This window comes from Drosophila navojoa, chromosome X (genome assembly GCF_054131105.1).
Source record: "Drosophila navojoa isolate 15081-1374.11 chromosome X, UAZ_NAV_1.0, whole genome shotgun sequence".
Taxonomy (NCBI): Eukaryota; Metazoa; Arthropoda; class Insecta; order Diptera; family Drosophilidae; genus Drosophila; species Drosophila navojoa.
Window position 1 is genome coordinate 14796620 of NC_142895.1, and position 13571 is coordinate 14810190.

General features: G+C 44.4%; 2 protein-coding genes and 1 long non-coding RNA gene across 16 annotated transcripts in view; 2 read left to right on the top strand and 1 right to left on the bottom strand.

Moving 5' to 3' along the window:
* The window catches only part of LOC149090638 (uncharacterized), a 194102-nt gene that overhangs the window by 175843 nt on the left and 4688 nt on the right, over positions 1 to 13571 (top strand). The window lies entirely within an intron of this gene.
* Appl (amyloid-beta-like protein) overlaps positions 1 to 13571 on the top strand; it is a 61371-nt gene that overhangs the window by 43112 nt on the left and 4688 nt on the right. For 5 of the 14 annotated variants that reach the window (XM_089265163.1, XM_089265169.1, XM_089265160.1 and 2 more), the window contains exons 4-6: positions 12188 to 12326; positions 12501 to 12722; positions 12841 to 13535. In XM_089265163.1, the coding sequence (XP_089121289.1) occupies positions 12188 to 12326; positions 12501 to 12722; positions 12841 to 13535 (1056 nt within the window). Of the gene's footprint in view, positions 1 to 12187; positions 12327 to 12500; positions 12723 to 12840; positions 13548 to 13571 lie in introns of all 14 variants that reach the window. The other 9 variants (XM_089265159.1, XM_089265157.1, XM_089265162.1 and 6 more) reach the window with 4 other exon arrangements.
* On the bottom strand, positions 1272 to 11504 carry LOC115564529 (uncharacterized). Its single transcript, XM_030388931.2, has 2 exons — positions 11364 to 11504; positions 1272 to 1748 (listed from the first exon to the last, which is right to left on the bottom strand). Exon 2 carries the CDS (start codon positions 1746 to 1748, stop codon positions 1287 to 1289), a length of 462 nt encoding a protein of 153 aa, XP_030244791.1. The 5' UTR covers positions 11364 to 11504; the 3' UTR covers positions 1272 to 1286.

Genomic DNA, 13571 nt, shown 5'->3' on the forward strand with positions numbered 1-13571 from the left:
CTGTTTTCCATTCAAATGGAAATTAATTAATTTGCAGCTGCTTTACACACACAGCGAGAGGGGAGAGAGACACAGAGACAGTGAGAGAGGGGGAGCGGGAACCGCCAGCCCAACATGTGGTTACGTGTCCCTGGACATCGGCTAAGTGGCGCACGGCGTGCACGGTGTGGGCGTGGCAGCAAGAGGCGTTCCGCAGCTGTTTGCTTAGTCGCATTGATGTCGGGCCAAACCAAAAATCGTTTGCTGCTTTCTAATTGTTTGCACAGTCACAATTTAGTTGTTATTTTTGTTGTGCGTGTGCGTCAGCCAGTCTCTGTATGTGTGTGCGTGTGTGTGACGCTTGTTTGTTTTTTGGTTTTTGTAATGAGCCGAATTACATGCTCGTAGCCTCGACCGAGCAGAGCCCAAGCTGTTGTTGTTGCCTCTGTGCTCATTTGCATTGAACACGCATTGATTTTTGGGCCCATTTTGTAAACAATTTGCCTCCGCCCCCCCGCACACCCCCACACGCCCCTATCTATCAAATATTTATTTACCATTTGCATTGTATATAATACAAAATGTACAACTACATACATACATACATCTACATACATATGTATGTATGTATGTATGTTGTATATAAGTTATTCATTGATTCGCATGGCCAGGTCGGGGTGAAGCCATCATCTATTGCCTTACTAATGCGCATTTGACACAGTTTCGATACTCGATGCCATCTAATTAATGAATGCAATTTGTTAAGCTGCCAAAAGTCAATTGGCCCATGAAAATAATGCCAGCTTCTATTGTATAGTATTTCATAGTATTCCTACGATATTTAAACTTAATTATTGGCCACATTCAATCTTAAATCGTAGCTGCTGATAGTTAATAGATGGCTTATTAGATTTATGCTCAGTTGAGTACAGTTCCGAGTATTCAATTACAAAAGCTTCCTAATTAACGATATGATGGAGGGCGCGCTCTGCTCTGCTCTGCTCTGCTGTGCCACGCTTGGCCTCAGTTAATGAGATTGTGCGGCAAATGAGCTTACAAATGTGGCAAGTGCATCGACTGGCCACGCCCCCGCCAACAACTAACCCCCCTTCCACACTTCCACACAGTGTCCAGTCCAGCTAAAAGCTGACAGAGTCCTGGCAGTTAATGCAGCTAATTGAATTTAGATGCGATTTATGTTTCAAAATGCAATTTACTCGCTTTAATGGCAACACGCATGCATAGACAAACTTAACCCCTGCCCAGACCCAGGCCGAGGCCAAGGCTGTCTCTTCCATGGCAGTTGATTAAATCTTTAGGAACTGAAACCAGAAGGTCAAGAATTCGATTTCGTTGCGAGCCGCCACAATCGCAGCCGCCAATTGGCATAACCGCACATAGATCACATAGCCAGCCAGTGTCCAGCCGAGCATCAGGCGGCTCACAAATATATCGCAGAAGCTCCCATCGCAGGTATCGTCCAGCAGATGGGTCCAGAGCACCGAGAGGGCGACCGTGCCCAGCAGCTGCACCAGAATCCACAGGACCACCTTGAACGAGATCAGCGGCCACATAAGGCGCCAGCTGAGCTCGGGCAGCAGGCCGTGATGCTGCACCAGCAGATGGAGCACCATCACGGTTATCAGGACGCCCACTATGGCGATCGGCACGGCCGTGCCGCTCATCTGCAGCTTGCGCTCCATGAAGCAGAACACGAAGATGACCCAGGAGAGCACCGTCGAGCGAAGGGTTACTTTCTTGAGCATCATCTGCAAGCAAAGCAGAGAACGTAATAGAGATTGACTGGTTGATTGGTTGACTGGTTGAGCTTTGCCTTGACTTGACTTATTTGATAGAATCGTGTGTGAAGAATTTTTCGTTAAGAACTTTGCCTGTTCACAAATGCAGGGCTGTTTTGATGAGCAGTGTTGCACAATGCTGCGAGGCATATCGATATAACGCGGTTGCACTTTAGCTCACTTATCAACTCTATGCTTTTCCTACGATAGTTAAACTAGTTACGTTAAATATTTATTATTTTAATAACTATTATTCAGCTGGAATAGATCTAAAGATTTAGTTCTTGGAGCCTGCATAAACATGAAATTTACGAGCATTCACAATGGAAAAAGCTTTATTGACCCTTTTTATTTCCTTATAGAAAAGATTCTTATTATGAAACTTTATTAATTTAAATTTATTATCATTATTTTCCTTGGGGAGCAAGAGATATATAGCTAAAGTAAAGTTGAGGGGGGAATTTGATTTATGGCTAGATCACGACTGGGTCGCACTGGCCTTGGGGCCATGCGCTTAGCAGAGCAAAAGCTTACGAGATATTTGATGTATTTGTAGGTCAAAAATTGGTATATCATAGTTGGTATACTTCTGATAGATCCACGTCAAGATGTGTGCCTGCAACTCTTAAGTCTTGTTATATACGCAACTTCAATAGAACCCAAGTTGAGTGAGAGAATGGAAACAAACTCAGGTGAACTGCAACAAAATGGAATTTGGGTGTAGCTAATGAAGACACATATATGTATAGACACATATGTATATGATAAATGGATATTTAAATATGTGCCCCCATTTTGGACTCTTTTAAATTCTTAAGACAGAGTAATACATTTATTTCTAGAGCCACAGGCCCGAGCTCTTAAGATTTTATATTAAATCTAATCTCTAATAAATAAGTAGATAACATTTCCAGTCTCAATCTACGACTGTTTCTGCCTTCCTATATACATACATACCGAAATGAAATTAAACTGACAGACAGACGTAGCTCATAGACGGCGTTCAATCAGCTTAGCTGTGCACATCTCCATAAGCTATATGCAACACTCTGCCTTATATAATAACTTGTTCAACATTTATCATTCGCATTTTCTATAATTTGAGCCTTGATCAAAATTATGCCATAAAGGTTTCGAGTGCGCTCTCCAGGATAGACTCTAATCAATAAAGTGAGAGAGTTGAGTAATACCCATAGCTCCATATTATGTATTGACTCGCTCTCACTCTCCCTCCCTCTCTCTCTCGCTCTCTCTTCAAATGAGCAGCCATTGAAGGGCTCTAAATAGTTGAAATTGTTGCCTAATGCCATTTGGTTTGCCTTATTTGATTCGAGCCGTGCAGCCGAATGCATCTCGATAATTTGCACAGCTCGAGTCTGAGTGGATGGATGGAGAAGAGCGGGGAGAGTGGGTAGGTCTATCAATTTGTTTCATTTGTATATGCCTATATGCATATACTATATAAATAGCTGTTTGTTTTTGAAATGCGCGCTGTAATTGCTGCTCGACTCGAGTTGCTAATAAAAATTGTTGGGGCCATCATGCTGATCCAATTGGCTTACAAAAACATGGACCTCTGTTGTAGTAGTTGTTGTTGTTATTTTTGTCTAATATGCATACATAGATGTTAATATTAATGTGTGCGTGTGTGTGTGTGTGTGTGTGATATGTTTATAATTAAATGCCGCGCGGCCATTGAAACTCACTGAACAGGCAAAAAGTAGTTTAGTCGCCAACGAGCCATTCAAAGCACACACACACACACACATGCATGAGTGTGTATATGAAAGCTAAATATAGTTGGCCAATACATAAAGAGCAGCAGCAACGGCAGCAGCAGCAGGGAGATAAATAGATAAGCATAGAAAGAGACGGACGCACACATACATACATTAGGCCACAACTAACAAATGGGCTTGGGCCAGAGCTAGAGCTAGAGCCAGAGGCACACGGGCTGAGCGTGGATGTGGATGTGGATGTGGATGTGGATGTGGATGTGGACCTCGTTCTCGTTCTCGTTCTGGTTCTGGTCCTTAAATGGCTACAAAATCGCAAAGTAGCAATGGCTGGTGGCGCGCTCGGCGAGCGGAGCCGCTCTGCCCACAATTGTGCAGCGGCCCAGTCTTAATTCAATTGTTTGTAACGTTGCCAAAGCATTTAGGGCTAAATGCCTGCTAACACAAAATGCCCATTAAAGGTGATGTATTGCATGTACATACACATGTACGCAGCCAAAGAGCCAAGCGGACAGACACATATACATACAAATGTGTGTGTGTGTGTGTGTGTGTGAGCGATGCGGTCAGAGAGAAATGCGTGAGATTCGACTTTTTGGTCATATCGAATATATGTTTCAGCTAAAAGAGCTGTCACATTAGAGCAGTGTATAACAGTTAGAACAGTTCTGTGGCGACTGGCATAATCATGCATCAAATAGCGAAACTGTATAACAGATTTGGGTCATGTGCATGCCAGAGAGGGAAATCGAAAGCGAAAGTTCGAGAATTGCAAAGAAATGCTAAGAAACTGTAGGAAAAGGAGATAGATGTATTCACCTAAAGAGCTAAAGAGAGAGAAGGAAAAGGAAGGAAAGAGAGAACTACATATGTTAAGAAGCGATGGTAATAAGAAATAATATAAAGAGAGTAGAAACGATGAAGCAACGGAAAGGAGAGAGAGAGAGAAAAATAAGCCAAGTTAACAAAAGAAAGAAGGAGAGACAGAAAAAGAAAGTGAGAGAGAGCGAAAGAAACAGATGGATAGTAAAATATAATGAGAAACAGAGAGATAGAGATAGTGCGAGAGGATGACCGAGAGGGATAGAGACGGAATGAGCGAAGGAGGGAGATAGAGTTAGCGAAAGAGAGAGAGAGAGAGAGAGATAAATAGGAGAATGAGAGAGAGGGAGATAGAGATATCGAATGAGAGAGAGAAAAAAAAGATAGAGAGGGAAACGTAAATTGTGGAGAAAAAGCGAAGGAGGGGAATAGAGAGAGCGAAGAAAAAAGAGACAGAGAGCGAGCGAAGCAGACAAAGAGAGACAAAGAGGGAAGGAGGAAGAGCAATATTGAAACGAGTGCGGATACAAACATATAATGATAGGAAATAAAAAAAAAACACAAGAAATAGAGAAAAATAAAGAGAAGCGGAAACTCACTCATCATACAACTGAAACTCCCAACATACGTAGCTAATTATGTAAATAGAGGAAATAGCATTAGATTTTGATCTGACTCCAGCAAGAATGGCAAGTTCTTCGGCAAGTTTCGCTTATCTAATATGTAGCTCACGCTGCGGTGTTTTTTCGTTTTGTTTGGGTTGTTTTATTCATGCCACGTTGCGTATACGCATTATGGGCAAATGCCACTTAAAAGTGTAACTAAACGCCTGAGCGAGCGACAACGCATGTCTAACCAAGCTTAAATAATGCTCACGCACACGCACAGTAAGAGAGTGGGAGAGAGAGGGGAGAGAGGGGGAAGATGACCAAATAAAAGAAAGTCAACTTAAAATAATATGTTTGCTTAGCCTATTTGACAGAAATGACTTTGTAACACAAAAGTTTGAACTTAGGCAAAATAAAACAAACAAACAAACAAACAAACAGCAAACAAATGGAAATGACACAGCATTTGGCCTTTTTACCCGCATTGTTTTTAAATGTGTGCGGTTGTGCTAGAGCGTATGTGTGTGTGTTGCCCTGAAACGTGGCAAAGGAGAAATTATTTTTACAATTTCAATGTCAACGCGCTGAGACCCAAAACACGCGCGAAGGCCGAGCGCCCAGATTCTGTGAGCTGGGGCCGCACAGCGGTCACTGTTTGTTGGCCACAGGCATTTGTGGGGGCGGCCAGCGCTAGCTCTAGCTCTAACTGTAGTCGAACTAAAAATACGTATACGCCATGGCTGTTTGAGCTGTGCGGCAAATGGCTTAAATTACAGCAAGCCCAGCAGCAGCAGCAGCAGCAGCAGCAGCTTGGCGTAGGCAAACAAATGCTGCCGTTGGTCACGCCCCGGCGCACTTTAAGCCCAACAGAATGTATATAGAATTCAAATTTAAAGTTGAAAACAAAAACGAAAATGAAAATACCAAGAAAAAGCCTTGAATGGCAAAACGCGAATAGGAAGTTGCCACAAAATGAGTTGGCCGCGCACGCATAAGTGCCAAGAGAGCTGAGCAGCAGCCATGGCAAAGGAGGAGGAGCAGGAGCAGGAGCATCAGCAGAAGCAGAAGCAGTAGCAGGAGATGGCGGCGCACTCCACGCGCTGCGAGGCTCGCGGCAATGCCGCATTAAAAAATCATTTTCAATAACGCGTTCGGCTGCAGCAACGCCACACACACACACATAGAGAGAGAAGTCGACTGTTTGCATGGAGGCGTGGCCCACAAACAAATTCGCTGCGCCAAAGCCAAAACCCAAAAAAAAAGAAGAAAAGAATAAGAAAAGGAAAAAGAAAAGGAAACGAGCATTGAGCTGCCGGCATTGAAATGTGGGCGTGGCTCATGCAATTATTGGGAAAAAGCGAACGGAAAGTCGACGCGCGCCTGATAACGGCAGAAGCGAGGCCAATTTAGAATTATTTATGCACTTAAGCCAAACTTTCAATATTAATTAAAAGTGCGAGCCGAGCCGAACGCAATGGGATCATCAATCAAGCCAAAGAAGTTTGAGTCCGTCTGGCGAATGCGAGCTGAGAATGCGTCAAAAGCGAGCGCACAATTTCACAATGTATTAATAGATATCGATTGAAGATACACACACACACACACACACACACACATACACACACACGTACACAGAGACAGAGACAGACAGCGCTCAAAAATATAATATCTAAGGATATACATACATATAGAAAAGTTTGACATCAAGGACGAGGCGCAATCTGTTGCCACGTTGTATTGTTGTTGCCGTGATGGCCGCCATTTTGTGTTCAATATGTGGCGACGCCATCTTGTTGTTAATGTTGTGTGTGCGTGTGTGTGCGTGTGTGTGTGTGTGTGTGTGTGTCAACTGTTGTTTGGCTGCGTTGTTTCAACTGCCATTGTTGCCGTTGGATTGAAACTTGTCTAATTGCATTGCTCAAGGATAAGCGCATGTACAGTTGACAACAGAAAAACACGCGTGCTTCTCTCTGCATGTGTGTGTGTGTGTGGGACAATAGAGAAAATGTCAAGTTTAATTGTTTGTCTGTCATTAGCGCACACACACACACAGACTCACATGGGAGCCGCGCATTTTGCTAATTTTATACAATTAAATTTGCTTTTCATTTTACCCCACAACCAAGTGCCCATGTATGTGTGTGTGTGTGTGCTTATGGAAACAAAAGAATCAAATTCTGTTACAATAAGTTGGCGCTGCGTATGTATTTGCGGCAAGCTCTCTCGAGCGAAGCACTTAAACAGCCTCACGCTCGGTTGAATATGTTTTGATTAAGCCAAGTATAACGAACACATTTTAGCCAAGCCCGAACGGGCCAAGCCACTGCAAGACGGCGGACCGCAGGGGCGGGCGCAGCGGTTAGCGTGGTGGGGTTTAGGGAGGGGTGTTGCCAGGACACCCAAGAGCCCAGCCAGTGAGCCTACAGAGCGCTCTGCTGCCACAGTTTCACGTATTCGTGTGAAAGTGTTTCTTTCCCTGTATGCGTGTGTGTGTGTGTGTGAGTGTGTTGGTTGGTTTGCGCATTCGGTTGGCACGTTTATATACTCCAACGACCAAGCAAATGACGGACTCAGAGTCACCCACAGGCAGAAGCAGCAGCAGCAGCAGCTTCGACCGACGCTGGTCAGGCTGAGGCCGTTGTGTGAATGACGTCGACGTCGACGTCGCCGCTGCCGCTGCTGATGATGTGCGTTTTTCTTCTTCCTCCTTTTTTTTACATTTTCCTTTAAATGCCAACCGAAGAGGGCGGCGTGGGCGGAGGGAAGTGGTGGGGGTGGCTGCCGTATATCAAGTCGTACGCACGCACGCTATCGCAGCGGCCGTCCGAACACCGTGCGCACAGTGGGCAACCAATTTCACAGTTGGCCTGTTAGGCGCGATGGCAGAGATTGTTCTGTCAGCTTAGGTTTGTATAACAGTTGGGCACACTCTATGTGGAGAGCATTAATGAAAGTGAACATTAATTGATTGGGGAAAAGGAGGATAACAAGACGAGCCGACCAGAGGCGTGTAAATAGATGACAGGTGTGTAGCTTAGCACCTGAGTGCTGGGCCATGCCATGGTAACTGTTATATGCGAAAGCATATAGAAAGCTTAACATATTGAATTTTCGAATTGGAGCGAAATGTAATTACAGAGGATTTTAAAGCGAACGAAACTTGTATATGAAACTGTTATACAAAACTGGTATACGAAACTGTTATACAGACCTGTTATACAAACCTGTTATACGAAACGGTTATACGAAGCAGATATACAAAACTGTTATATAAAACTGTTATACGAAACTGTTATACGAAGCTGTGACACATATATTAAAAGCGGGTTGATAAGTTATTCCATTACCTTAAGATAATATTAGGTGTTGCCTAGAGCTAAACTAGAATACTAATTGAGTTATATTTTATTCAATTGAATATACCAGTAATTTTACAAAATTAGACGCTATACTGCTATACATATGTTAAGCCAAACGTATAAATATATAAATTATAATTTTATATTTTCTTGTACATGAAACTGTTATACAGGAAAATAAAACAAGGTCCCAATGTGTTTTACCGCTTTGAGTATCTTGCAATAGGCAGAAAGCTAGCTCTGTCTCTATAAGACTGTCTTTCATGAAGTCCCGCTTGCCATTGAGCAAAGTGTGGAATATAAATATAAATGGTAGAAGAATGAAAGCTTAGGACAAAATGGAATACATACTTTCGTCGAGATAAAGCACATGGCGATGCTGAACCAATACTAAGGACATGCTCGATTCAAGTGGTTGTCGCTGTGTCATTATGTGTATGATTATGTACTACACACACACATTCTTATATATTTATAAATATATATATATATATATATATATATATATATGTGAATGTATAGCCACAGACACACACACAGTGTGAGGCCTTGTAGGGTTTTTGTTTTATTTCCAGTGTGGTGGTGCGGGCTTGGGTGCCTTTGGGGTTTCGGTTTTCAGTTTGACTTGACATGCATCAGCATCATTATTTTGTGCTTTTAATGTTTTATTTAGCCTGGTTGCCAACAGCTATACGGCAATACATTGTACACACACACAGAGGCACACACACAGGACACATACACAGGGCTCGACAGAAGGCCTACTGGACGCCAAAAGCTGTGACGGAGGCGCTGGAGAGGCAGGGCGGGCGGGGTCTACGATAGGGACTAACTGTCTGGCCGTATGGCTCAGCGTCAAGCGGTTCGTTTGCACTCGTTTTGTGTGTGTGAGTATACATGTGTGTGTGTGTGTGTGTGTGTGTATACATATGGATCGGTGTATGTGTATCAGTATGTGGACATATATGTGCATTTATATTTATATGTATGTATGTATATACATGTGTATTTGTATGTGAATGTGTGTGTATGCGTATGTATGTGTGTGTGTTTGTGTGTGTGCGTGTGTGCTATTTGCAGCAAAACACTCAAACAACATTTAAAAAGGCCTCATTTTCATGAGCTGTTGGGTGTTACATGCATGCATGCATGTGTGTGTGTGTGTGTGTGTGTGCGTGCGTTTGTGTGTGTGGCACTCGGCACATAATTGTTTGAAACAAATGTAGTGCACACACACACTCGAGCACACACACACACACACACTATTACACACACTTACCGCATATAGAAGCATATGCACATGTGTGTATGGCCACGATATTTTATAAGGCCATTCAGTCAGTCAGTCCGTCCGTCCGTCCGTCCGTCAGTCATTTGGGCAGTCAATCAAACTGGGCGGCCAATTAAAGTTTTACTGCTCGTTGGCCAAACAAGAAAAGAATGGAATAGAGAAGAACGCATCAAACGCTCGGCTAAGCAATGCCGCACCACAGACAATGAAATTGTAGCCTATAAATATATAATGATTTAACCGCTTATCCACTTTGAATTACCCCAGAGGATGGACACACGCACACACGCACACATTGAGTGGGCGGATGCGGATATGGGTATAGATAGTAATAGATATAGGGGCCATGGATACACGCGCACGCATCGAATGCCAACGACTAATCAACATTAGCGGCGATGCTTGGCTTGGACTCGTTCTCCTCCATCGATCCTCGAGTGGCAAGTGCGCGCATTATGTACACGCCGAGTGCCGTTGCCATTGTTGCAGGAGGCGGCTGCCCACTTAGAGCCACTTGCATGTGCGTATGTGTGTGTGTGTGCTCCAATTTTGATTGAGTATGCGTACATGTGTGCGTGTTTGTGTGCAGCAGTCAGGTGTCAAAATCGAAGCCAAGGCTTTTGGCTGCACTCAATTTACATACGTGCGCCTTCAGTCGAAGGCACGCACACTCGAGCACAAGCTGCTGCTGCTGCTGCTGCCACTTGGCACAAGTCAAACTTGATGCTGATGATAATGTTTAGCTGTTGCTGCCACTCCTGGTGCTTCTCCTGCTGTTGCTGTTGCTGTTGCCATGCCACATGCCCCACACAGGAACAAATAAATATTTGGATTTGTTGACGCAGTTGAAATAAACGCTTGAGTGGAAAATGGCAAATCGAAATGGAAATGGAAATGGAAATGGGCCACTGGTTCAGGCTAACCAAAACTCTAGAAGCTTTTGCGCTTCACTGCGAATTATATTAGATAAACATGACAATCATATATTGGATAAAGTAGTTAGCTATTGCTCAAGGCTAGACAAAAAGACAATGAATATACATGCATCTATACATGTATACATTCATACATGCATCTATACATGTATACATTCATACATGCATCTATACATGTATACATTCATACATGCATCTATACATGTATACATTCATACATGCATCTATACATGTATACATTCATACATGCATCTATACATGTATACATTCATACATGCATCTATACATGTATACATTCATACATGCATCTATACATGTATACATTCATACATGCATCTATACATGTATACATTCATACATGCATCTATACATGTATACATTCATACACGCATCTATACATGTATACATTCATAAATGCATCTATACATGTATACATTCATACATACATGCATACACATGTACAAATTTATATTTTTGTCTCTAACTCTAGCATATTCTTTCCCTTTGCCATTCATTTCACTTATCACTTGCTCGAATAATGTCGCATGAATTTTTGACTCGTAACTCCCAAGCTTAGACACATTTAGACACAATATTGTTATTAAAGTGAATTCAAAATATTGCTAGACTGCACACAAACTTTGCTCCGTTTCCTGCTAAACTCAAACGTTTTATTCGTGGCCAAAAGAAAAAGCCTCTGCTGCCTGTGTGTCTGTGTATATGTACATACACACATATGTGTGCGTGTCTATGTGTGCACATGTGCGAGACTCTCCCAATTCAGTTTGTTTTGATTTCAAATGTAGCACAAGAATAAGAATAATAACAGCTTACATTGATATTCCGGTTTGAGAATGCGGCCAAATTCGATGCTTTCAATGCTTTCAATTCCAATTGATTGACGTGAAAAGTTCTATTTGCTTTGAAATTTGCAAAATGCAATCACACCACCGGCACTCGTCAGCAGAATGGGAACAGAAAGAAATTCTGACAATGTCAGATGCCTCGGCTGACAGGAGTTTGTCAAAACAGTTGGCAGCGCTGTTTGCCTATGCCAAATCTGAATTTCTGTGTGCATGTGTGTGCACGTGGTGCAGCGTTTGACTTGATGTGATGGCAATCCTGAAACAATCGAGCAAATTGCAAATCACTTCAAGTTCTATTTGAGCCGAACTATGTTAAGCCAACAGTGTTAGCAATTAAGCCAACAGAGCTGTAGCTGGTAATGGCTGCATGGATCTCGCAATTCTGTTAAGTTAACAGTGCTGGAGCTTACATTGATAATTGCTAAATTAAGCCACTGCAGTGCTCAAGCTCAAGATCATCTCTGACCTTAGAGCTTAAGCTAATTGTAAATTCATTTTGCTTGCCTTGGTGCACTTACAAAGTCTCAGCTTGAAGTGGGATAACAGAGCACAAGCTGAAAGTGTGACGTCACAGCACAGCTGTTTCTTTAACAGAGCTATTAGTTAACAGCAAAAATAACTCAAAAGCTCTTTGCATGCTCTGTCGATATGTTAAAATCGATTGATTGGCCAAATAGTATTTATTAGAAAGGCAAAATATGATATCACATCACATTGGCAATGTTTCTCTATCTCTCTGGCTCGCTCTGCTTTTCCTAACTAACTTTACTCGTCTGCTCTTTCTGCTTGCAGGCCTATCCGAACCGTGACATTACGAATATTGTGGAATCGTCGCACTACCAGAAGATCGGCGGCTGGTGTCGCCAGGGCTCTTTGAATGCGGCCAAGTGCAAGGGCGCCCATCGCTGGATCAAGCCGTTCCGTTGCCTGGGTAAGTCCGAATCGATTAAGCTCTGAGCGCCACGCGACCAATGTGAACCATTTGCTTTTCCATAACCAAAAAACCACCAAATCGAAATCGAAATGAAAACCCAAACCGGAATGAAAATCAAAATGAAAATTGAAAACCAACCGACAATGCTGCGACAATCTCGTTTGGCTTCAGAAGGACCATTCCAATCGGACGCACTGCTGGTGCCCGAGGGCTGCCTCTTCGACCACATACACAACGCGTCGCGCTGCTGGCCCTTCGTGCGATGGAACCAGACTGGAGCCGCCGCCTGCCAGGAGCGGGGCATGCAGATGCGCAGCTTCGCCATGCTGCTGCCCTGCGGCATTTCCCTCTTCTCGGGCGTCGAGTTCGTCTGCTGCCCCAAGCACTTCAAAAGTAAGTGGCGCTGCTGTTCACAGCTGGGCCCACGCACACTCTCACACCCACACACACACGCACACACACACACACGCACACTCTGGTGCTCATGCTAAACTTTCGATTTGCTTTACAGCCGATGAGATACGCGTGAAGAAGACCGATATTCCCGTCATGCCGCCGGCACAGCTGAACAATGCGAACGTGGAGCTGAGCGTGAATGAGGAGGATGAGAGCAACGACTCGAACTACTCGAAGGACGCCAACGACGACGAGGACGATCTGATGGGCGATGACGAGGAGGACGAAATGGTCGCCGATGAGGCAGCCGCTGGCGGCGGCACCGGCACCGGCACCGGCTCCAACACCGGCTCTGGCACTGGCACTGGCACCGGCACAGCCAGCGATGCCAACAGCAGCGGCCTGGACGACATCAATGCCGAGTACGACAGCGGCGAGGACAGCGACATCTACGAGGAGGACGGCGCCGGCTCGGACAGCGATGTGGCCGGCATTGCCGACGCCTGGGACCCCAATGGCAGCTCCAGTGGCGCCAAGCCCGCTCTGAAATCCCAGGTCCCGATCCCCTTGATGTCCTCCTCGCCCGCCAGCCTGACCGTCGCCGAGCAAGTGGGCAGCAAACCCTCCATCTCGAAGCCGGAGCCGGTGACTGGTACGCCGCAATTGTCGGCAGCTGCTGCTGCTGCCGCCGCCGCCGCCGCCGCTGCCGCTGCTGTGGCAGGAGCTGGTGCACCACCGTCGACCGCTCAGCCCACCTCCGATCCGTACTTCACGCACTTCGACCCGCACTACGAGCACCAGAGCTACAAAGTAAGTCAGAAAGTAAGTGTTTACGTTGAGGGCGCA